General features: G+C 43.1%; 1 protein-coding gene across 9 annotated transcripts in view; it reads right to left on the reverse strand.

Moving 5' to 3' along the window:
* PAX2 (paired box 2) overlaps positions 1-26703 on the reverse strand; it is a 104126-nt gene that overhangs the window by 41793 nt on the left and 35630 nt on the right. For all 9 annotated transcript variants that reach the window (XR_009277876.1, XM_058841752.1, XM_058841754.1 and 6 more), the window contains 2 exons: positions 15535-15620; positions 13405-13524 (listed from right to left, as the gene is read on the reverse strand). Coding sequence is in view for 8 of the 9 variants with exons in the window: in XM_058841752.1 (XP_058697735.1) it covers positions 13405-13524; positions 15535-15620 (206 nt within the window). In the remaining variant the exon portion in view is untranslated. The remainder of the gene's footprint in view (positions 1-13404; positions 13525-15534; positions 15621-26703) is intronic.

Raw genomic sequence — 26703 nt, forward strand, 5'->3', positions numbered from 1 at the left:
CCTCAGAGTTTCTGGGAATCCCTGAGATTCCAGTGGAGAGCACCAGCATTAAGACTCAGAAGATCTGGGTCAGACCATGGACACCTCTAAAGCACAGTCCAGAAAATATTGATTCCTCTTTAGACTTCTTGGTTCCATTGGCTTGGTCCCCCACTAATAATGCCTCTTAATACCTCCTTTCCTTCTGTTTCCCTTGCTCTAAACTTTCTCTTCCTTACATTCCACGTATTTTCCCCTCATGAACACTTTCACCTTAACCTCACCAGTCAAAGGAGTCTGTACCTGCCCCTGAGCCAGATACTTGTGAATCATGTTATTGGAAGCTGTTCTGAGTCAGCACTAAACCAGTATTCAAGCAGAGTGTTTTTAGAGCTGCCATTTTTGACATGCCATAAAACAAAGGCTCCAATCACTCAGAGTCATTAAAATTCCCATGGCATTTTTTGCAAGAGTGCAGACATTAACCTGGCTGTCCTGAACAAAATCCAGCCTGAGTGATTACCCACAGCATATCTTAATTCTCCTGTGGTTTCATTTGGACATGGCACAGCAAAATTTCACAGTTGATGCTCTGTATTGTTCAACATCTGCTATGGTCCACCTGAGAGTCAACCACATTTCAGTAGAAAATGAGATCTTAAAAATGGGAAGGTTAATAAACAACATATGATACAGGATGGATAAATGTGAGATGCCGTGCAATAAAAGAGCTACAGGCTTGCAATAGGCAGCAATGTGCTTGAAATGTCACCATGCCATTTTTTTAAAATTTTATTTAATCTTCATTCCTGTAATAACTGTAAACTATTAGTAGAATTATTTGTCATCTTTCTGCATGAGGTCATGTGAAGGCCATTATAGGCTCATGAAGGAACCTAAACTGATGTGACCTCTATAAAATGTATATTGCAAATATGTTCCAAATTGTAAGAGGTAGTCTCCAAACAAGAGAGGGCCCAGCCATGGGCAGCAATCAGTTTCACAAACAAGTGAGGTCTCTGCAGAGAAGAGTCATAAGTATCTCTGAGGATTAGACAGTAGAGTATTGCTTTTCGTTTGCTGGGATTTGATAAAGTTGTCCCAAATTCTAGAACAGTTCTGACCTTCTTAGAAAGGCAACCCTTCTGTTCAAGGCCTATCTCTTAGACTAGATGCCAAAACCCAGAGCAAAAGAGCACCAGGTCCTTTGGGAAACCAGGCATGGAAGTATACCTGTCCTTTATAACAGCCTTTTCTAGAGCATTTAAAAGAGGAGTAGAAGGCACTCAAGGTTTGATGGACATTTCATACACAATAACTGCCTCATTAAGGTTTAATCAGATGTCTACAAATCTGTTCCAATGCAGATCCCCTAGCTTAAAAACAGAATAACTCCTCTGACCAAAAAAAGGCAGGGACAATGAGAGAAAGAAATCCTGACCTGATGCTCATCCAAATAGAAACCATGATAGCCATGACCTAGGTCCTGCTTTGGCACTGTACTCCTGTGTGTTTTCATGTAGCTGTTGACCTCTGTGGGAAGAGGCCTTTGTACCTTGAACCTGTTGGGACGTAAGCAGTAGGATGCTTGGATGAATGAAAGAAAAGTGAAAGGGAAATGTGGATCTAGATATTATTTTTAGGGCACTTAACAAAACTCTGACATTTTAAAGTGCCTTAAAATGGGCATGAATTACACTTGACACCTATTTAAAGCATTCTTTTTTTTATCTGATTGATGCTTGGAAAAATCACCTTCAAAGAGCTATGGATGGAGACAGACAGAAGACAGAACATGTCTGGCCAATATATAGATACAAACAAGTATCTGTAACTGCTTCTTTCCAGCCATCTACTACTAACAGAATTGTCCTTCAAATATAATATCCTAGAGCCTAGCGTAGCCTCTGCAGGCCAACCCAAAATGCTGATTTTTCAGCTCTTGCTTGGCAGCTACAGAGGTAGCTGGAGTCCGGAAAGTCCTGAAAACATCATAAAATGTTCACAAACTGCATTTTTTTTTTTTTTAAAACTCAAGGTCTGGTGACAAAATTAAACACACTGTTTTTTCTTTCTTTCTCCCCTCCAATCAGACTGCCTCCTTTCCTCTCATCTATCCAGCCAAGATTCTCACAGGGTAATCACTTGGTGAGATCTTGCTGTTCCCCCGGGATCCAGTGAAACAAGGCTAGAGGATCTGATACTATCACTTAGGGAAGTAAAGAGCTTCTGCTTTCCTTCCAAACAGCAGCAGCTCCCATTTTGGGAGGAGGTGTTTCCGTGGCCCTGACTGAGAACAAGGTGCTTAGTGTTTTCCTTTAGCACAAGAAGACACTCCTCTATAGGAATGATTTACATCTATGAACAGCAAGCGATGCTTAATATTACATTGATGTAGACTTAGGAGTGCAGAGATAGCCAAATTAGGAGCTAATTGGTGCACTGGGGATTGACTCATGGGCCCCCTTGGCTGCTGGATGTGATCACAAAGAGAAAGCGAAAAAGAGAGAGCAGGAGCCATCCTCCAGCCAACGCCTCTCTAAAGGTTGGGATTCCTGAGGCCGCTGCTGTCTAGTGCTGTCAAGGTCAGCAGGTTCAGGTTCACTGAACGGTCAGGATGGTTTGAATTACTGGCACTGCCTGCCGATTCCTCCGCTGATCGTGATCCGTCTTCCAGCACCAGCTGCGGGATGATGCTCCCCAGCCATGTGCTGTGCACGGTGTGGGGCACAGGGAATGTCAGAGAGGCAGATGCTCTTGTTAAAAGGATAAGTTTTTAGGAAGATTTAAGGACCCCAGGCAATGCTGAGGAATGGCGCATGCTCCAACCACTGAGCATGTGGAGACCAGGTTTCTAGAAACAACCGTTCTGATCCATTTTTCTTTTACTTGGATAACTGCACGTTCATATGTGCAGGTCTTTATGTAAACAACACTGCCTGGATATTTTCTCCTCAAACACACGTAGCTGTGTGACAAGGCTAAAAGGTAGGGTAGCCAGCATGTTCCTACAAGGCTGTCTGCAGGGAGCGCCAGAAGGTGCTCAGGAAGCTGAGACTGCCAGAGTGCCAGCAGGTGGGCTCGGAGCCACTGAAGAGACCTCACCAGAGCAGGTGCGGGGAAGCCATGTCTGCAGAGGTATGAATTTGCACAGCCAGGCTGCTGGTGTCACAGATGTGTGCCTGGGGTGGCACCAGCGTGTGGCTGAGTGCTTACGTGTGTGTATGTGTCTGTACTGTACATGTGCTGTCCAAGCAGCCACAGCAGCAGTGATAGCAGAAGTAAGTGTGTGAGAAAGACTGTGGCAGGAAAGATCAACAAGAGGGATTTAGAAGACAACAGGGCTGTGTGGAAACGTGCCTAGTGTTTGTCTTAGACAAGAACATCTCTGCAGGCATCCTTTACTTGCTTTCAATGGAGTTGCACTACAGAGAAATCTGTCCCTCTCAGTCTGCAAGCTGAAATGCTTACACTTGCTTCTTGTTCTGAGCTCTGTTGTGTACCTCTGTGAGTCAGTCAGCTCCTGGTGCAGTCACTCCTGTGCTATAGCTATGGATACACAGCTTTTGTACTCACACCTCTATGTCTGCTTCCACACACATTTCTACACCTGTTGAAAACTGTAGAGCTGAGAGCTCAAGGGACTGCCCATACCTGGTGCCCATACACGAGGCCTCTTGCACAGAACCCCCAGTGCTCACCAAGACATGGAAGAAATTGGGGTTAATGTCATGCAATCTGCTCCATAGAAGGGAGGCCCCCATCACCCCTAAGCTTAGCACAAGTATTCTAACAAGCTCTGTGTGTAGCCTGCACTAGGAAGTACATTGTGCCTACTGTCACCTCTCTTCAGCTCCTCTCCCGGGTTCCCTCTTCCACTGCAGAGCAAGGGGCTATGGCAAGAAGGGTCAGAAACAGTGCCCACTATCATGCTGGTTTACATTAATGAGATACACACAGTGTAATCCAGCAATGGAATCAGCTCTACAAAAGGAGGTAATAGCAGGCTGCCATGAACAGAGCAGCTCAGGTAATTGGTTTATCTATCTAGAAGCAGTAGTGGCAATCTCTGCACAGACAGAGTAGCAGTAAAGTCTCTTCCTTAAGGCTATTTCCTTTGTCTTTTCAATTGCTTGCACATCCATGTGAGATAGAGAGAGAGAGAGGAAGAGAGAAAGAGCTAGAGAGAGAGAGAGAGAGAGAAATGTTAATTTGTGAATTAATGGCTTTTCTCTGCGGAATTGTAAATTCAAATGTCACCTCACAGGGTGACACTACGCTGGGCTGCTGAGGAAGCAATGATAAGATCCCCCCCATCCCCGTGCCGACATATACCCATGCCCCTCCCCTCCCTGAAAGATAGCTACGAAGTGGAACATGCTACTTTTAATTTGCAGTAACACCACAGCAGAGGGATGCAAGAATGACTGCTTTCCAACCCTCCCTTCCACAACAAGCTGGGCCACATCTTCCCTTTTCTACCTTTACCTCCTTCCACCCCCTCTTCAACCCCTCCCATTTTAAACTGTGTCCAAGACAACACATTATCTCAACTCCCCCCACCCTGAACTAATCAAAGGATGAGCTAAGGGAGGGCTCTTTAGAATGGATGCCTCTGCAACCCTCTCCTCTCCTGCAATAATCAGGTGAATTAATGACCCTGAAGTTAAAGTGAGCGCTGATACTCAGGCGTTGTGCAGCGTAGGGGAGAAAGCCTTCATTGTTTTCGAGCAGGAGGCGGGCAGCAGCAAGGGAGATTCATGGATGGAGATTGAATATGCAATTTTCTTTCACCTTGCCAAGAGCTGCCCCTGGGCTGTGCCTGGCCTAAATTTTTTTTTCCTCTTGCCATCTCTGCCTTATCCGGCCCTCCCACCTCCCTTCCATTCTTTCCAGAAAATTACCTTCAAAATTGATTTCCACTTTTACAAACAAATATAATGGGAACATGAGGGGGGAAAAAAATCTTGGGCTGTGATGAATTAGGGCTGTCAGGTGCTTCCAAGTCTCCTTTGTTTTTGTTTTACTGCCTGTTAGGTTCTTTGTTTTTCCAGCAACTGGGAATAATGCCCCTGCCCACACAGTCCCCATGGTCCATGGCTACCTTCACAGGATATGGCCACCACCTGATGTCATCGCTGTGTTATCTCTGCTCTCCATCACTGTTAGCAAACAGCCACTGCTGACAGACTGCTCTAGCCTTTCACACCAGGACACAACTGATCCCGTGGAGACACTGCATGTCCCACACTGCTGGTGACCTGGGTCCTACAGCCCAGTAGTACAGGTCTGTTGATTTGCCTCTGATCTTCTTCACCCTCTTCCTCCTGTTTTTCCTTGCCTTATGCAGCTGATGGACAGATTCCAGCTCTCCCTGTTCTAACAGATCAGCCTGGGTCATTGGCATGTGACTGTGACCCATGTTTTGTCTCAGTGACATGTCACCTTGATTCCACAGTAGTATTGCCCGTATTGACAATAAGTGACATTGCCATGTCGCTTGACCCTAAACCAGTGTCATCTCTCACAATCATGGCCTCCTCATCCACTGTTATACCAACAACCCTCTAAAATACCATATCCTGCACAATGCCAGCTTCTTCTGATTCCTTTTGCAATTGATTCTGTCATCCACTATGCTTTAACCTGGGGTCCTCATGGATTCAGACACCATGCTCCCTCTGATTCCCATACTCTTTATATCCATGAAAACATGCAACAGTCACCTCCATGATTGCAGGCAGACCCAATGTAAAACTCATTTAAAGTGAACAAGAAGATCCAGAGAAACAAGCATCTAGCAAAACTGGGGAGCAGCCTTTGCACAGGTAGAATCATGGAGGAGGCAGAGATGCTGGTAGGAGTTGTAGTTGCCTGACTCCTGTTGACACATTAGCTGCAACGATCCCTCCCAAGAATGAGTCAAAAAGTGGAAAAAAGATCTAACCATGAACTAAATACTCATAATAAATGCTCAGAAAAGCACACACTCATAGTACTCACACGAATAAATATAAAGAAAAGCTCTACACATAAGTTGCACCCACAAAACGCTGCAAATTAATATTAAAGACACAAGAATGCAAACTGGGACACACAGAGGTACTAATGCAGGTGCATGTCAATTAGATGTAATTTCTGAATAAACAAATAACTTACAAAAGTATATGTGCATTAACTAAACGAGAACCTGTAACTCAAAGTAATTTCCTTAAGTTAACATGTACAGAATTAAATAATGTAAACAAATACAAAATATTTCCATAAATAAAAAGCCTTTATGCAGGCAAGAAAAACCAATATGTGCATATATAAATATATATAACATATACACAAATATATAACCTCAATGCAAATACACATCTGTACAAACTATATACAGAAGTGCACAGCACTAGCAGGCTATATATTCATATCCAGCAACCAAAAGATACAGGGATCCTCCAAGTATGTAACAACACGTACATTCAGGATATACATACAAATATACAACATTCACATATATGCTCAAAATGTGAATACAAGTACCTCTCATTCACAGAAATACATAGCACTAATACTGAGCCATACATGCCCAGACATCCATATGATCCACAGCATCCTCCTAGTAGGCAATATTATACACAGCTTAACATACACATTTTCCAGGTCTCCATAAGCATGCACAAAATATGGGTCTGACCTGCCACTCATCCCAGTACATAAGCACAGATAAGTAGAAACCAGCAATCCTAGCACAGAAATACAAAAAACAAACAGGCGTGCATTCCTAGAGTCACAAATACACAATCAGAGATGCATACAAATACAACTGAAGCCAGACCAGCTTGTCTTCAGAGAACAGCAACCCCTGCCAAACTAAGCAGCACTATAAGCTTTAGAAGCAGGGCATTCTGTCCGAACCGTTATCTGTGATGTAAGCTGTTAACTCTCCCTTACCTGACTTCCTCCTGGGCAATGCGTACTCCCCAAACTCCCAGCGTGGGTGCAGACACGCTCACACAAACACATGTATCCTGTTTCTCCTGCCTACAGACAGACCTCCAGATTCCTGGTGCGGCAGCCCACATTTCTGCCAGTGCTGTGCTGCTCATTCATTGTCTTCTGCTTCATCCAGATTCCCCCTCCTCTCTTTTCCCATACATACTCTCCCTTTTCTGACATCCTCCTGCAGTTTATTTAGAGAGGTGCAGGATGAGTAGCAGGTGCTTTTCTTATGTCCTTCCAGAAGTCTCACTAGCCAAAGACCTTCAGGAGGGAGAAGTGGGTGATTACCTAGAATAAACTCCCTCTTCAATTTATATTTTCATCTAGAGTGGCAGGGAGTGTTACCTAGATTAGTATAAATGCAGTGAGCCTGGTCCCCTGTGACCGCTCCTGTTTGCAGAATACACCATTGCTGCAAGCTGCCAGCCACTGGAAACTCAGCTGTGCTGCATAAAAGAACACAGTCCCAGGGAAAGTGGGAGAAAGACATTGTGAGAGTGTGAAAGACTCCAGAATCTGCATAGCCCATCTGCACAGCCATAAACTGCTGTGTGTACGCCCCACAACTCTGTGTGATGGTTGGAACATGGGGTTAGCACCTGAGGCAATATAACTGTATGTGTCTCCAGTGTCATTAAGACTATTGCTGACCTGCAATAAAGCAGTCATATAGAGAAACACAAACAAGTCAGATGTGGTGACAAAAAATCTCACTGTGAAACAATGCAGGCTCACCACAGACAGTAGTGCTGTTCCATCACCTGCAGGGGTCTAAACACACCCCGTTGTCTTCAACAATTATTAGGGTTTGAGGAGAACAGAAATATACCTAATATGCCCAGAGATGAACATACAGTCAAGTGGAATGACTCACTCATATTCTTTGCAAACATACGCAGGCAGCATAGAAAAATGAATGAATGCATTTCCCCATAGGACAGTTCTGGGCTAGACCTCTGCTCTGGTACAACTCCAGCACAAGCAAAGCATCACCATACTGCAGATGACAGCATAAGCACTCTGTATGTTCTGAAGTGACCCCAGTATGCTGTGGAACACTAATATCATACTTCATGAAAACACACCATTCTGGACATGGTGCTGCAGGGACATAGCTATATTGACTTCACAGTCATGGCCAGGTGATGGTCTGTTTTCAACCAACACGTAACATCAGCTGCAGTAACAACTCTATGAGTTGCAGTGACAACACAGTAGAAACTGCACCAATGAACCAACAATTACCACGTTGAAACAACCTTACTGCATGCCATGATGCAAACGTACCACAAGAAACAATTCACAGCTGCTTCTGAAGAGTGTAATGGCCTTGAGTGTAATGGGGCAGCAGAGCAAGCAGTGACACAGTTAATCTCATCATTAGTGTCACAAACCCACAACCTATAGTGATAGTAACAACAACAGGATAACCACAACCAAACTGCCTGTGAACACATACTGTGTGCCACTGACAATGACACAATCACCTGAAATGTCATAGCTACCTCTCAAGTTTTATTATCCCTGCCACTCCGAACAACGCAAGGGGATCATACTTGCAGTGGCATACTCAGCTGCTATATATCTGTTCAAAAACTTAGACACATTACACACCTCTCCACTCTGTGCTACTTTCCACTTGAAGAAAATTTTAAACTTAAGCCTTTAAAACAGTCTATGTCCTGGGGCAGTATTTAAAAAAACAACTTTCAATACTGGGACTGTCACACATATCCCTGCCTCACACTCCATGGAAAGGACGCATTTGTAATTTCCCAGTACAAAAATGAGATCATGGCAAGGTAGGAGAAGTCCCGAACTAAACACTGTCAAGACCCTGCTCTGCACTCAGAGTCCTCCCATTTGGAGTGAGGAAACAGAAAACCACCTGTAACAAAAACATTGATTTTCAATAGAGGGTGTTGTGGCAATAACAGTCAGAAAATAATATGAGCAGCACCAAAGAGAAGGCAGTGATGCTGCCTATCCTATAGCTACAGGATTAACAGTGCAGATGCTCCCACAGATAGTGGGCAGCATCCTCTTTGGCATAGCTCAATCCCATTTGAAGAGTATGGTGAACCGTCTGCATTGATACAGCTAACACTTCTGGGAAAACACCACCAGATCTGTAGAAATCTTGGTGACTCTTCACTGTCCCCCTGTACTGACATAGCCCTGCATTACTAGGCATCAAGGTAACTCAGTCTAATCATCAAAATGACAAGTGAAGAAAGAGAAGGAGAGACTTCTGCCTTCTCAGGTTTGCTCCCCCATCTCTGCTGGGGATTCCTTTGCTGCAAGCAGCCTGAGTATTATTGCCGGTTATGGCAGCAATCACTCTGTCCCCTCCTCTCCCACAAACCTAGTGCTGATATTAGCAGTGATCACACTAACAAGCCTTTGGGTTTTATTACTACTGATACTAATAATACTGGACACATTACGTCTGCTCCCACCAATAACAGGCTGCAGATATGATCCTTGCTAATGCCGATAATACTGGGGGATATTATCTCTGCCATTGTCGGCACTGCAGATATTACTGGCAGTAATGCTGTCAAATACTACAGATACTGTCAAGGACCAAGATTAATAATGCTGAGAATGTTTCAGCACCAACCTTACTGGAAGATGAATCCCAAATGAGAATTTGGGTTTAGACAGGAAGTCTGTTTGCAGCCTAATATGGAAAGAAAGGGCCATGCCTCATAAGAATGGTTTTGTAAAAATTGCCAAAGTTTCACCCAGTTGAAGATGCTGTGATACGCTGACAGCAGCTTCATATACTCTTTCCCTGTTATCTAATTATCTATGTCTGTCTATCTATCTATCTATCTATCTATCTATCTATCTCTCTAATCTATCTTTTGCTTTCTCTGCATTTTTCCTTTTTTCTCCTTGTACAGTGCTCAAGACTACAATATGAGTGATACAACATTTTTGTTAGTGCCTCTGGGCCACCTCAGTTCTCATTCTTTTAGCTGTCAATTAAGGGGTTATGAAACATCAGAAATAGTTGCATATTTTTCCCCTTTGTCCTTCTGGACGTTATATTGCTGCTTCTTAGCCTGGCAATGATCCTGCTGAGCATGGTTGGCCTGCCCTCAGGGAGTACTACAACACTCACCCTCACGGGTCTAGAGAAAGTCATGATATGCTGCAGGGTCACCTCAGCCTTTGGAAGGTGGTGGGTGTAAGGTCAGAGGGAAGTTACAGCTCCACTGGCAATGCCCACAGACCACACAGACACATACTGTGCTATACAAATGGTGGTGAACTTTTTTAGTCAAATTATTTTCAAAATCACAGGAGACCAACTCTATCTATCACAAAAGTCAGAAGTTTTGTGACTGGTTATAAACTGAAACAAAAGGATAATGTGGTCTTAACAAGGCAAATCCTGACCATCCATTCTTGGCATTCACCTGAGGAAGATACACTGAGTTTTGAGACTCGTGGCCAGACAGTTCCTTGTTGTGACTAGTAGACACTCAGAACTGTTTCCCAGCTAGCTCTCTCTCAATGTCATACATTTCCCAGGCCACCCTTGCACTTGCAACCAGTGTATTTGGTAGGTTGGGATTCCCACTCTTCCCTCTAACTCCCTGAGAGGGACACACCTGGCTGTCAGCGTCCATCTCTGAGCCCACCTCATGCATCTGTCTGGCTCCTTCTGTCCAACTCGGGAGTTCTGCTACATCATCTTGACACATAATTATCTCTCCTCTTCTTAATCATCTGTGCTACTGCCTAATGTAGGCACCAGCTGCAGCAAGGAGGACCTGGGGGAGGGGGTGTGCTCACATAGAAGCTTCTCTGTCTTTCTCCCACCCTGTTCCCCCCAGCCATCACAGAGGTTGCTAACAAGGTTTTCAGAACTGGTGATTCAGGAATAGCTTGGTACTTCCCCTTTCTGCTGAACTGCATTCCTCACAGAGGAATCCTTGCAGCAGAGCTGGTCCAACAGAGCGGAAAGAAAGAGAGAGTAGTGCTGCTTTTTCTGCTTCCTTTAGGGAAGAACCACTCCCTAAATGCTTGGAAAGTAGATGTGGAAAGCTCACAAGGGCTTTTCAACGTGAGAATAAAACCTGAAGTTAAGAAAGAAACTGCAATGAAGTGTTCAGAAGCTCTGGGAAATACTGTGAAGATGTAGGCATCCATCATCAAAGAAATACATTATATCTCCCGACAAACTTTTCCTACTCCCCATCTCAACTAAAAACAATCAGAATGTTCAGAGCTACAGAGGACACTGCCCAGGAATGAGTGCAGGTCGCTTGGCTTTGCAAAACTTCTCCTTGGACCCTTCTAACTTTAGGACCCAGTCCTGCAAAGGGATGATATTTTTCAGCATTTCTGAAGGCCAGATAATTCAACCCATGGTTAGAGATGTTCAGCAGCTAGCTGGGGGTCCCATGTGAGCTTTCTCCAGGTCAGGAGCACAATGTGTCCCTGCAGCAGATATCTGGGATGGCAGGATTCAGGCTGTTATCTAAGGCAGTTGCAACCATGTCATGTGACTGCCACCTAAAACTGAGAGCTAAAGACAAGCAACATTTGCAGGATTGTCTGGTTGGTACCTTTTTGATTCCTAGTGGGATATGTGTGTGGGCACTCGGCCAACAGCAAGGAGCTGCAGTGTCAACTTGCCTAAATCAAATCTGGAGTGAATTAAGGACAGACACAAAGAATAGTTTTGTCAATATATCATTGTGAAGTGTCACAGTCTTAGATGGCTGCTCTGCTGTTTCTGTGTATAATTGTACTGTTCCAAAGAAAGCTCAAGTTCTGAGGCTGGAAATGACTGTGTGGCTGCATCTAAAGTGGAATGATCTTTCCAGGTATAGCCTGAATACCAGCTAAAGCCAGATTGAAGAGCTTCATTTCTAATGAGATGTGGAGGCACCATGTTGAGAGCTGGTGATCACCATGTTGGACTGTATGAGAACAGGGATTCACAAAACCCCCAGATAACTGCCAGGAGATCTGCACAACCATTAGAGAAAGCTGTCATTCAGTTTGAAATGTCACTATTTCCTGTATATGTAGTGATGGCAAATGTTGGAAAGGTTTGCAATACTTGCCTCTTATTCCTGACATTTTTTGACTTTGAGGCATTGACTCAGCCCTTCCATTGCTACACTTTTCTCTTAGCTGGGCCCTACTGCCATCTAGCTGGGAAATGGATCTTCCTCTGGGGCCCGATCCAATTTCCAATGACATCAGCAAAAATCTTCCCATTTGCTTTAACAGAAGCTGGATTGGGTCCTTGCATCTAGTTTTCCTTTGTACTAGGGAGAAAGGGGTCACAATGACTGCCTTTTATTCTTAGGATTACTGTGTTTATTTGGATCAGAAACTTACAGATGTGAACCTCACCAGAACCAATGCTGAGAAGACTACTAGCAAAACCTCAAAATGTAGCATCCGTCTCAGGAGACCTTTCTCTTCTCACCAGACACCACAGAGAACTCTCGTGTTCTCTTGCACTGCGCAGCCCTGGGATTACAGCGCACACAGCACGCTGAGCCACCTGTCCTAAGAGGTCTTTCCATGCAACAAGCAACACAACACACTGAAGTCAGAGCTGAACCCAACAAACTGGTCAGTCAGTATTCTTTAAAAAGTTTGCCTCCTGGCCCTCAATTTTAGACCAAATCAAATTAAAAGAGACAGATTTAAGGAAAAGTGTTTGAAAGCCACCACAAGAGCACCAAGACCTTACCCACCTGTCCTGACTCAGTTTATTTAGACCTGAGGCTCCAGCTTTTGATTCATTTCAGGATCTTTGCCCTGAATACTTCCCAGCAAGTAGGAAGCCAAAGGAGATAGCTTAATCCAATTTCCTTACAGCCTTAGTGAAAGGCTTAGAAACAACCTTAGGATCACAGTACTCCTGTTCTGCTTTCAGACTATTGCAAGCATGATAGTTCTGCTGTGGTAGATGCTACTCATTGAAAACTGGGCCCTTGCGATCACCAGCTAATATAGCTCATGGCACATCACAGGGCAGGAACTTGTTTGCAAGGGGAATGAAAGACAACTCCCACATTGCTGGTGCTTCTCCAAGATGGCATTTAGTTTGAAATTGAGTGAGTCAGGGAAACCATGTTTACCCACAGTTCAAAGTCCGGGCACCTGCTGGCACCTGGGGAGTTCAGTTCCAGCCGTTTCCAGCAGTGAATGAACTTGGGATCAGCTCCAGCAATGGAGACGGCTCTCTGCCTGCTGAGCAGATGTCTGGAGACGCAGCCTGTCATGAAAGGGCCTCGGAAGAAGAGCATTCCAAGCCAGCAGAGCAGTGGCGGGGAACTGGTCTCTGTTGCTAAAACTGATCTAGCCCCTGGAGCAGCTGCAAACCTTGGCCTGAAATTGGAGCCTGTACATGGGGACAAAGAATATAAAAGGGAGGATGAGCTTCTCCCCTCCCCCTACCTTCATCACGTTTCCTCTTCTCGCCATTCGACCGAGGAATCCCCAGGATCCCGTTAATGGAGTAAGAGCCCACTGGATCATTGGAGGCACTGGAGACAGGAGGGGATGCTGTGCTGGGCACTGGATGAAAGGAAAAGGGAAAAAGGGCCATCAGCAGAGCAGCACAGCACTCAGGGATCCCCAGCTGAAAGCTATGCATGCCACCAGTCTAATAGGAAAACCTGGGCACTAAGCAGATTCCCAGTCCCTCCTGCTGAGGGACTTTACTGTATCCCAGCAAAGCTGCATCCCAGCTTTCCTTGTCCACATCTATACTGTAGCTTCACAGCCTCCCAGTACAGGGCCATTGATAACACATAAGTGTATTCCATCAAGAAGTTAAATGTTACATCCCAGTTCAGAGCAGGCTTTCAAGGTAATCGAGTGAAGTGCTGCATAGGCCACATTCTCTAGTGACTTCATAGTCCATCCGTATTTTACCAGATCATTTCCTCACAGGAGTGCATGTGTTCTGTCAGGCAGACTAGCCTCTTACATGCCCACCCAAAACACTTAATGAAAAATTACCTTCTTATCATAGGTTAGAAGCACTTCGGTGCTGGACTAATAAATTCAGTTCTCTACTGGAATGACTGGTTTGTGATACGTGCTACCACCCAGATTAATGAAAATCTAGTGCCTTCCTTTTGTACTGACCAATATCAACAGGCAGAATGCTCTGGCCACTTGTCTGTCCAAGATTGCTGATGAATTTCCAATATATCAAAAGTGACAAGTTACCCAGATTAGAAATGATCTCTTCATGATAATCAGGCCTTCAGAAAGTAGAACAGGTAGACCTATGCATCCAGCAGGCATACCTATTGTGTCCCAGCATGTCCCAGTAACGGAGAGACTATCCCAGTTCTCTTACAGGCCACTATTCATCATGCAGCTCATAAAGCACTGACCTGAAGCAATCAATATGTCTAACACAAGTCTTTCAGGATGGAGCAGAACCTTTGAACACTCTCCAATGTAGACCCACACTTCCTAGTACATCCCAGAGCAATCCCAGAGCTCCACTAGAAGCACTCACAGTCACTATCCCAGCTCAGCCACTGCATTCCCTAGACATTGCACTACTGTTCCAAGAAGGAATATCTGCCAGCTCCATCTGTGGTGATCAGTGATTGCCAGTCCAGTGAGCAAGTCCATATTAAAAGGGCATCCAGAAATGCTCTTCCATATTGGCCCATTGTACTCCTGAATACAGTTTGTGTACAGGATTATATCTACCAGCTCTGTCCCATGTAGATGAGCATTTTCTGGTAAATCCTCGTGTAGCAGCAGATTCTCAGTAGCCAACAGAAATCTAAGAAAGTCTTAAGCCACTATGTAAAACACAGAATACTGTGTTTTTCCTGCTCTAGTTTGCCACTAGATAAAGCTGGGCTAGCAAGAGCAGACATATCCACCACACAGGCCACAGATTAAAAAGTATCCCATCACACATCTAAAACACAGTACCTTTAAACAGACTAGGAGGCATTTGGTCACTGTATTAGAGCCTCCATCTTCTGTTCACCTCAACAAACCAGCAAAAGATCTCCCCAGCAAAAAATAAATAAAATTTCTCAGTGAAATACACCCATGGGACACCTGACTGTAGAGCTAGAACAATGAAGAACTTAGTTGTGAGGCAGCTGGAACATCTCACTCATGTTTGTGTGTTACTAGCACTAAGAAATGGACCAGTTCCAGCAAAGGGGGAGGAGAGAAGAAAAATTGGTAGGGGGGAAAAAGAGAGTCATAGGACAAGAGAAAAGGTGAAGACTGACACTTAGACAAGGACAGCAGTAAATACCTCTCTGTAGAGAGATTAAGGAGAGAGCATGAACGTGAAATGAACACTAAGGCAGAATCACTTGGGCAAGCCCCTACTTTGGGCTACTTTTTGTGTGATTCACTTCTCTGTAATGCAACAAAGACAAAGAATAGAAAACTCAGATTTCCATGGAGGCTTCTTTCCCCCCACTCCCTCCTCCCTTTTACTCTGCTTAGCATCTGCTTGTCAGACTTTGTTCCCTCAACTAAGCTTCATCCCCATTTCCACTTGACCTGTCACCACCCCTCATTTGGTCTACTTACCAATAGTATGTCCTGGTGCAGTCACACCTGTCCCACTCCCATCTGGTGTTGGGTGAAAAGGTTGCTGAACTTTGGTTCTGATGATCCTAGAAAAGAGTGAATTACATTCAGAACTCAAATGCATCTTCTCTGTGCCTTTGCAGAGCCACAGTCCCAGCTCTCAGAACCTAAAGGCTTGATCTGAGCTCTCGGTGCAGCAGAGTGGCTTCATTTGCCTTGTGATCCTGATTCTACTGCTTTAATGGTCCAGCTCTCAGAGAATCGTCCTATTTCTGCTCTGCTGTCTTTATCCCAAACTTGGGTGTTCTCTGCATAAGGATGGTGTTCAGTGAGCAAGCTAGGATGTCCTGTGTGTTAACAGCTGCATTGTCATTTATGGTCTGATCTGTGAGTACAATCACAATGCAGTCTTTGCAGCTAATAGAGACATTGCTGAATTTACAAATTGTGCAGCTTTAATTTTGTTGTCTACCTGAAAAATACTCTTCCGACTAAATGCTTTGTACTGTGGAAGGCTTGCCCAAAGCCCTTGCCCTTCATAAATGAGGTGAAAGCAGAAGGCATCTGTAGGGAGAGGTGATGCGATATAGATCACCAGAAAAAAAGGTCCATCAAACAGGGCAAAAATTGGTGTTTGTCAGGTGGTGAATGAACACCATATAGGAACTCAAAAAGACATCACCAAGCTTATGATGTAGCTCAGAATGACAATAAACTGAACTGTAATTGTCAGTGCTCCGTTTCTTGTTACATGAAATCTTTCACCTCTAGGTCACTGGTTTAAATCCAGCTGAGGTCAGTGGTGAAAGAAAATCAGTAGTGCCTAGTACCTGAATGGCAAAGTCCCTGACTACTGGCAGATATTGGGTATCTGTGAGCTAGGAACAGCTGTTCCACCAAGGAACTCAGTAAATAAGCCACGACCTGTGAAAGCCATGGAAACCAACTTCCTTTCTGAGGTTAGAAAAAAACTCTCCTCTCTTCAGCCACTCCAGTTAGGGTGTAGGCTGCAGATTCTCTTCAGCCTGAGCTTCTGGAACTCTTAGCCCTGCATTATATTAGCTTTATTTTCTACCCAAGAATCTCTCCAGAAAGTGAAAGCAAATAGAAGATTCTTCCTGCCCACTCAAGAGCTTCCCTTAAAAATTTGTTCTAAAGGTTAAGTTGGCAAAGCTTCAAAGAGCAAATGTGTGTCTGGTGGGTGATATGACATGGATAGAGATAGGCAGAGATATTGTGAGGGCAATTTTTAAAAACCATAACTTCCAAGAGGGAAGCCTTCTTAGGAAAAGAAAGAGAACATCCCACCTCAGCATGTTAGAAAACTCTGCTACATGCTTGATAAAGCCTCACCAGTAGCTGGAGTGCCTGGGAGATAGCTGGAGAGAATGTCAAGGTTCTAGCTGAGGATGGAGATCCAGATCTTCACTCCATATAGATTAGTGGTACCACATGCCCTAATCTATAGTTGCTGAGAACCTATACAAAAAGTGTCTGAAGGCCACAAGGCCAGATTCTGAGGTCATACTATTTGTACTATGTGAAGAGTGTACTATGTGAAAAGTGTGTTACAGCAAATTATATAACTTTTTTCTTCTTTTTCTGTTTTTTTTTTTCTTTTTTCCCCTCTTGTCTCACATTCCCCCTAAAACCCCCTGAAGTGCCACTCTGGTTGTGTGAGTTTATTGATTTCCCCCAGCCCAGAGAAACAGAAAAAGGGGATGGGGTGCAGGCAAAGGGATGGAAATAGAAAGCTATAAATTATTTGTGACAGGAAAGCAATAGTGCCAGAGTGCTGAGCACAAGTCCCGTGTCACTATTAGATTCCTTTTAGCCTGATGACACTGTAAAAGAGGTTAAGTGTCTGATGGAATCGTACACCTTGGGGGCAGGGGCAGTCCAGGAGCAGAACAAGCCACAGAGAGCGGGTATATCAATTCTCCACGCCAATAATATTCCCCTCATTGATCGCAACACAAAGTTCAAAAATCTCATTATAGCTAGGCAGTCCCGGAACTTTTTTAAAATCAATAGAGTGATATAATATATGTATACTTTGTATAAATGTTTCTATCCATCCATCTATCCGTCTATCCAAAATCTGCCTGAGGGTGTCTAAGTTAACCTACACATTATACTGTGTTATGTTCTATTGTAGTGTAGCATAGTGAATGGATTAGAAGATTTCCCCTGCAGCCTTAGATGACATATTATAAAACGTCCTGTTAGCACTGAGGTGACATCAGACGGTTCCATTCATACTGAGATATGACATCAGATTTACCATTTGTTCTGGGAGTTGGCACCAGACAGCTCAGCTTCTACTGAGGGGAACCATAAGATGAGTCTAATTATACTGAGATGGCAAATCAGGCTGTGCTGAATCATGCTGCATGAAAATTGCAAAGTTTCAAAAACCCGTTTAGAGTAAAAACAGCCTGTGAAATGCTGCAGGTATAAAAAGCCTGTCCATAATATTCCAAAACCCAGGCAGGAGACGAAGAGGAAGGTTCAATTTCCTTCCCCATTCAGTTTAAGGTCTCTTGGCTGAGAGCACCAGTTAGTGCCAGTTGTGACTCTGTTTACTGAGATGTGTCCATTAGGAACTGGAATGAGACTCACCAGCTCATTGCACCAAGTAGCTGTCAGCTGGTAATGATTTTCGGTCACTACCAAGCAGGGCCAGATTTCTGCTAGTGACCCAGAGGTGAAAGGCTCTGTTCAAAAACATTCCCTTCCTAGGAAAGAAGCTGGTTTTATGTCAAAAGAAAGCGTCCAGAAGCCATGAGCAGAGGGGAACAGTTCTGGTTGTGCAGCCTCCAGTGGCTTGGGTCAAATAATTTTTGGCATTGAATGCACAGTGAACCTAATGAGGTATTTGGTAGAACATATTTTCTATTGCTAAAAGAAGAGGCAGGTCTTCTTTCCCCAGCAATGCTCCTTTGCCCTAAAGTTATGACTGAACTCCAGTGCTTTAGGGAAAGGGGAGATTTCAGGATCCTAATGCCCAGTGCAGAGCGCGGCAGTGCAGCCCCCTGGGTCGATTCACTTAGGGACAGTGACAAACAGCAGAACAGCCAGGCAGCGCTGCTGCTGCTTTGAGAGGCTTCGAGTGAGTCTGTCCTACACGAGACCACCTAATGAAACAGCAGATGAAAGATGAACAGAGCTGACCTGGCCCCATAGCAACAAATGCAGCATAATAATGCTGTCTTTAAACTTCAGTGTCGCTGAAAGCTTCTCACCCTTACCAGGGATTGAAATGTGCACTAAGCCAGATCTGTTGCCTCAAATCTAGGATTTCTGGATTACTGCTGTATAAGAGGTCGCAAAACCTCGATCACTTCTTGCTGTCTTTGATGGCTTGTTCTTGTCTTCAGACAGTAGAGAAAGGCAAGTCTTGCAGGTTACGTCCTCACCCCTTCCCAAAAGCAGATGAAACACAAGTCCTGGCACATCAGTTAGCAGTGCTGATTTCTTGAGATAAATGCCAGTGTTTTCAAACATCTTTTTCCAAGAGAAATTGACCCTTTGGGCTAAATTCATTCCTGCTCTAATTCTATCACAATCAGTGACTCCAATAATAGCATTTGTATTTAATTAGGAATATTAACTTGTACTTCCTGTAAATTCCCATTTTTCATTTTCCGGTGGGAGATTTTTGCACAAGTTGACTATTTTGAGTTTTGGATAATATAAACAGATTTAATACATAACCTTCTGAAGTTTCAGCAACAGGACATTTATAGATCTTTGATTGCAGTAAAGCAACTGAACTTCATTTCACAATCTGAATTTAATATGCAATATTATGTTAAGTGATGGCATATAATGTCATTACAGTAAATAGTATCATACTGTGAATTATACATCCATCCTGGAATTCATGAGTTGCCATAGTTGGCTTGTAGTAACTCCTTCTAGACTTAATATTACATACAGCACCAGCTGTAACCAATTGCTTATTTCCAAATGCCTTTGACTTTCTTAAATGTTCAGTATTAGATCATGAATTTCCAATGTTTGATTTCTATTTCATTATTTTTGTCAGCTTTAGTGAAATTCCTTTTCCTGATTCCGAATACAGATGGGCAGACAAAAATCTTCTCGTATTACAATTGTAACAAGCTCTAATCAAGAGACGTAACAAGAAATATTAGCAGTTATAATTAGCTGAGCCAGAGTGCTTTCTGAGAAGAACTTTCACTCCTTGTAAATAAGCAAGCAGAAAATCACTTCTAAACTTGCCTAGAAATTACTGGCTAAAAGAATGACAGATCATAGAAAATTCACCTTGCTTCTCTGACATTTCTATCCAAGCTCTCTTATAGCCTAACATGCTCTGTGGTTTCTTTTCTCTTACTATGGCTGGCAGAATGTTTTGACAGTATCTCAAATAAAAAAAAATCATACTAGGACTGATAAGAGGGAGATACGGTAGGACCGAATAATCTGGAGTCACAATCTAGCAATTCTTTTAATCCTGGAAGAACAGAGTGAAGTTCAACTGAAGGAAAGATTGGTGTGTCCTGCTGCCTCAAGAAGACCCTGACAGATTTCAGAAAGCACCGATATCCTCACTTTGATCATATTCCTTTGTTGTGGATTATTTTTGAGAGCGGAAGAATACACTCAGCAGAGCACCAAACTCCTTGTAATTGTTTTGGAGTACTCATATTTTAAATGCTCCATATTAGAAGCACATTACAAGACCCCAGGGTGTGCATTACTGGGCAATTAAAGCGGTTCTTGGAAGGCTAACATTGCGAAGCTTCAGCCTTTTCTCTGCGCTGTGTCCAGGGCAGGCTGCGATGGCCAAGGCGCACACCCTGCGGTGCTGCCCCGTTAATTGGTGCAGGGCAGCCTGCAGAACACACGGAGCAGGGCTAAGGGAGACGGTGAAGCCTTCTCTGCATCAGATGGCTTCCTACAAAAAGGCTTGTGACCATCCCACAGGTGCTGGCAAAGAGGGACAACATGGGATGAGAAGAGGCAGCTTTGGGGTCTTTGGTGAAAACCCTCATGGAGCCAGCAATATCCCACCTGCAGATTGGTGCTGCAGAGGCATAAAGAGCTCTGAAAGTGGCTTCTGTTCAAACAGGAGACAGTCTCGTGTTTCTGTGCATAGGTTGAAACACAGCTGAATTCACGGTTGAGCAAAAGAAGGGGGGAGGGAAAATCTTGCTTTCCCGAAGTTCAAAATGGAAAGCGAGCTTTGTAACATGGTGAGGAAAAACAGCCAAGGGATTTGGGGGTGAAGGAAGGGAAATAGAAAGTCTGATAGTTAGAGCCTAATCCGATTTAGGGAAGGGCTTCAGTTCTTGCTCTGTCATGGACCTCTCTCATCAAGAGTTTGGACAAATGGCATTTCTCTCTGTGCTCTGTTTCCTGCCTGAAGTGTGAAGATAGGAGCATTGCCGTGCCACCTGGGGCACAGTGAGGACAGCTGGAAGGAGGAGTGAAGGGCTCAGACTCTCTAATAAACAGGGGCCAAGTAAGTGCTTCAGCGAGCTGTAGCACAGTATTGGCTTCGTTCTCCTGCTTGAAGCAGAAGTGACATGTACCCTGCTGACAGTGGCTGTATGTGAAGGGAAATGGGCAAAGGCAACAGGAATTGTATTTCAGCTGCACAGGCTTTGGTGGTGGTTTTTGAATTTGCAACAGCAGCTGTAATTGGGAAGATCAGAGCTGCAGTTGCGACACAAAAGCCACAACATAATTTCTCATAGGAAGTAGGGTGGGAGCAGTAGAAGCTACTGCTCTCAAAATCTACTGCAACACTTAGAACCTTCAGAAAAACAGCTGACATTGGCAGGAGCAGCTTCCTCGCTAGCTGGCCTGGGGCTCTGGCACTCCCTGCCAAGACAGCAGAATGCCTTCAAACCCTGCCATATTCAGGGGCCACAAGCAATATTCACACATTCAAACTTGCTTCTGTCATGAAAATTGCATTTTATTCTCCCTACCTTTTGGAAAAGGAGAAGAGGAGTGATCATGTATTGTGTTAATATATAAGCAGAAGTATGATAGATTAATTAGATTGATTAGATTGATAGTCCTAAAAGGTGCATGAAGAGAGGTCAAAATGGAGAGCCTTACATATCTCAGAACACAATCCCAGCCCTGTCTGAGGAGAATTGACTCTGCATCTGCTGTTAATCTGTGTAGGTCCATCAATTTCACTGGGGCTAGACTGACATCATGCCCGCAGACATGGGGAAGAAGTGTCACTTTGTTCCAGGTTAGCCTGCTCACTGGGAGCATGAGAGAAAGCCCAATCCTGCCCATTTCTCTCGCTGCATTTCTTGACTGCACTCTAAGAAGACACACAATTCACAGCATCAGTTTTACTATCTGAAGGGCTTAGAGAGGAGCTAGGAGGTTTTTTTTTTGTTGTTTTAAATCAGTGACCCATGATGACACCATATGGTTTTATTTCATTTAATTTGAGCAGAGCATTAGTGTTCAGCTTCTAGCAGATCTCTACCCATTCCAGTTCTGCTGTGCTACATGGTACAAGTGCAGACATGAGGAAGAGGGGTAGAAGGAAAGAAAGGGGAAGATGTCTGCTTTCTGAGAGTAGATATGCCAGGCAGGAGGCTGCCCTGCCACCTCATTCTGCTGAGCAGTAACCTGCAACTTCATGCCCCTGGTACTGATGATTGACAGCGGTCAGCCCCAGGTGTATAGGTTACCTAGCCTGACCTCCTAGAATGAATTGCTGTTTGAGGCTGTAAGAACCATTTGCCCACCAGGGAAACAGGTGTGCTTAAATATTTGCTATTTATTTATTTAGTGTTATTTAAAGCTGTGGCTACAGAGGCATCAGGACCTAGGCTGGCTAGCTTTAAGGTGGCTAAAGTGTGTCTACACGAGCTGCACTCAAAGAATGACTGCAGCATAGAAATGTCCTCAGGTAGGTGTTTCTACTTTTATTACACTCAGTTTGTGTCTGGAAGGCTTTCTTCCAGAAATTCATTAAAATCCAAATATTCAGAAGATATCATACAGTTACCAAAATATTGTAAGCAAACTTGATCCTGGGTTTTTGACATCCTGGTTTTAAGGTGAGTTAAGGAAATCTTAAATGACAAAATGAGTTATACCGGTCTTGGATGTAGAAACATAGGCCTGGGAGGAACCACCTGGGTCATTGAGTCCAAATTTTAATGCCATAGCAACCATGGAGCAGACATTCAACTCAGAGCATCTATCAAAGTATCCATCAAAGCAGCTAGAGATCTACCTTTCCTCCTCAACAAATTCATAATCTCTGCAACAGAAAACCAAAAGCTATAAAACCAACAAGCCACAGGAGGAGAACATGAGAAAAGCATCACTAATAGCTAAAGTCCCTTTCACTAGCAAGACATTTCTGCCATGAAAAGGTCCACATATTTTTGACCTCTTAGGAATTAAGAATTTTTTCTGGTTACACCTACACTGCAGTGATGTGTAGTTCAGAGTGTTAACTCTGCAGTTCGGAGTTACCTCTACACTGGCCAGGTTGTGTCCTGCCAGCAGTGCTGCTGCAGCAGCATGGAGCTGGCATGGGGCACAGCCCCACGAGCTGCCAGCACACAGCGACTGCCACGCAGCACGGGCTGGAGCTGTCAGAACAGCGGCTGTGCCAGCAGGTGAGTTAAGAAGACCTACAGAAACACATGGGCTTGCCAAGGTTAAATATCTTAATCTGGAGTATGGGAACTTTTAATTGAAAGCTTTGCTTTGAGCCCATTTCCAGTTATTAAAATTCAGGAGTCTGTGCTGAATTCCTTGTGGACATTCATTTTGATTAACAGAAGACATGTGTGTACTAGGAAGGGAGTCTTGAACTGGGAGGAATCAGATAAATGTAGATAACATTCTCAGCCCTCTTGCAAGTTATGCCATACCTGGTATTTTGTGTAAAGCCTCAGATCTTGAAGATAAACAATTAGTTCAGCTTTCATTTAATACCAAGGTATTTCTGGCTTTCATAACTGCAAGGACCAGGTGGAAGTGGGACCTGGCTGCCTCCCAAGGGGCCAGAACTGGAGGCAAAGGAAAAAAATATTCTTATTTACAGCATTGGGAATTTTATGCCAGTCACTTAATTTTGGATGGTATTGACTCAGTACTTTTTAACTTTTGGTTTTGGCAGTGTTGTGAGTTAGCTGTGTATTATCTCTGTATCCTGCAGAGTGCTGCACTGCAGTACATGCTTGCATGTGTTGGATAATTAAATGTTTCTCTTTACAGGGATGTCATTTTGTATGCTTCCCTTAGGCTGGTCAGAACTGGGGAAAATTTTCACCCTTTTCCAGTAGAAGTTTTTTGCCAAAAAAAAGCTGACAAACCAACAGTGCTGAAGATGTGTCTATTTAATCTAATGTTATTTTTACCTCGGCTGTTAAGGAAATCAACAAAATCCTAAGAAGAATGTAAGTCTTATTAGAATGGAAAAATTGTGGGTTTGCCCTTTAAAATTACCTATTTCAGGTGAATTGGTGACTAATTTAAAAAGTGAAAATAATATGTTTTGATTTTGCTGAAAAAGCATGTTCCAACTACGCTGAAATGTAGAATTTTAATAAAGTTCTGATTCAAAAACACATAGAAAATATTCACAGAGAACTAGAATCCTTCCCCTCCTGTTCTAATCCTTGTTGCTCTTGGTATAATTTATTCCTTGCTTTATCTTGTCACCCAAAGCAGTTAAGTACAAGTGAGCACTTCAGGGTGTGGGTGCTGCACAGACTCCCAGCATCAAGTTGGTGCCTGTCTCTGTAGAGGATTGTCTAGTTTTCATATTTATAGGACAAAGCCAGTTTTATGTAGTGAAAAGATAAATCTGTAAGCAGTCTGGCTCATGTAAGTCACTGTCAGGTGTAGTGTTTAGAGATACAAGCTGTATGTTTTCCATATTGTGTTGGCGGTAGCGTTTGTTTCTTGATGTGTTTAAATTCACCACACAGCCAGCATACTTGTTTATCTTTACCTATAGGTCTGCATTTATAACTGTGGCTACATGGAGATAGGCATTTGGGTCACATATTGCATATTCAGGCCCCATAAGGAATTAATAAATATTTTTTCAAGTTTTAACAGAGTTTTATGGGAAAATATTCAGATGTGTGGCTTGTAACCATCATCAACTATCTCTATGGATGTTTTTGTACAGCACACACTTATCACAAATAACAAGTCACAATCACCTAGCATTAGTCTTTAACAAAGCTATAATACCTATGATGTAACAGCTAACATATCTGAATACTGATCCATAATTTATGTGGAACTTTGCTGTATTATAAGGCACATACCTGTGTGTATATTTGCATAATTGTGTAAGTTTGTGAATAAAGAACTGCTCTATTCTTAAAAAACCTATCTGGCTTCCATCCGATTAAGTGCATAACTGTGGGTTTCTGTGAGCCTTCACCAGCCTATTATATCCATCCTTTTCTGTTATAGTTGCAGTGGCTGGTAGAGCACCCTGAGCTTCTGGGTCCCCTTTTCCTGGCTCCTGGATAAGTACAGTCTCTGTCCATAGGAGTTAGCGGATTAAGTGTTTATCTACATAAGGCTCTGCAAAATAACTTGAATTAACTGAATGTGTGAAATTAAAGTGGTCTAGTTAAACTGCATTACACCTCTGACTCTCTTGTTTAGAGTTAAGGCAGCTTTAATTTAGTTTAGCTTAATTCACTTTGGAAATGAAGTGAACTAAATTCAATTTAGGACACTCAAATTTTGAATGAGCACCTGAACAATGTTTTAATGCTTTTAACCAATGTACTTGCAAAGTTAATTCAGATTAATTTTCCTGTTTGTCCCTGTGTAAACAAGCCTGTCTTCTATTCCCTCTCAATGAAACCATCTCAGCTGAGATTCCTTCAACAACTCCGAATTGACAACCAGCCTCCCAAGAGGAGCAGTTTAAATGATCCTCCCACACGCACAAGTGTTTCCTTATCCCTACATCCCCATGCAGGCAACTTTTCTCCCAGTGAGCTTTAGTGGTCTCTAAGACTGATTTGTCTAGAGCTTGACTTGCTGAACCAGGCACTAGCTGGGGTAAAAACAGAAGAGATGCAAAAATTGTTTAACACTAGCCCAAGACCTGACTTATAAATATTGAATTATTCAATTATTATCAATTAATTAAAAAATTATTCAAATTTTGCCATTTAGGATTTTGCAGTGGAATACAACATTGCAAACTATGGTATATTATTTCTGCAAACCATGATATTCTAGAGAATTTTAGTGATTTTGTTCCATTCCATTATTTCAAAACATGGTCCCCTTAATCTGAATTAAGTACTTGTGCACCTAATAAATCAGAATGCCTCCAGCTGTAAATCGGTGTGTATTTAATTTTTTTAATCTAAGTTCAACAAGAGCAGATACAACCAGGATTCATAGGCAGAGGAATATAGAGGGTCATAGGCAATGGTATTTAAAAAACTGTACTCCCTTTACATTTTTTCTTCAATGTATCGTAGCCTAGGAAGATAGGACGTAGCATAAGGAGAACCAAAGATTCTACCATGTCATTCTTAAAAGTCAGTTGCAAAATCAATCATGAACAAAATAATCTTAGAAATAAGACAGAAGCATATTTTAGTGCAAGAATATTAATATTTTTAGAGAGTTATTATGGAAATTTCAGCATTTTCATTACCTTCCTTAATTTTAAAACACATTGTGTGTTTGGTCAAAGGATACCTTAGGAAGGAAATGCTGTCAAATATCTTAATCACAATGCAAAAAGCCCTTGAAAAATTGCCTTCTGGAAAATCTCATCTCAGAAAGCAGCTGCCCTAAGATTTTGCTAAAAAAAGTCAACCAGACAAAAAAACCCCAAAAACCAAAGAAACCAAAGAAAGCCATTTAAATGTCCTATCCAGTACTGTTTGATTAGATGGTTAGGCAATATTTTGTGTGCTGTTTTTTTATGGCATTATTGCTTATGAATAGTGTTGTTTGATGGCTACAGCAGTCTCAGATCTTTGCATGGTAGAAAATTAGCATGGTTTCACTGAAACAGCCACAGTATAATGCAATAAGGAGACAGTCCTATCTGTATATTAATAAGCTTGTGCAGAATGCACTTCAGTGTATGTGGGCATCCATTTATGTGCAGTTAGCTGAGAGGATACCACTGTAAGTAAAACCTAGGCT

Source organism: Poecile atricapillus, chromosome 6, assembly GCF_030490865.1.
Source record: "Poecile atricapillus isolate bPoeAtr1 chromosome 6, bPoeAtr1.hap1, whole genome shotgun sequence".
In the NCBI taxonomy this organism is placed as follows: Eukaryota; Metazoa; Chordata; class Aves; order Passeriformes; family Paridae; genus Poecile; species Poecile atricapillus.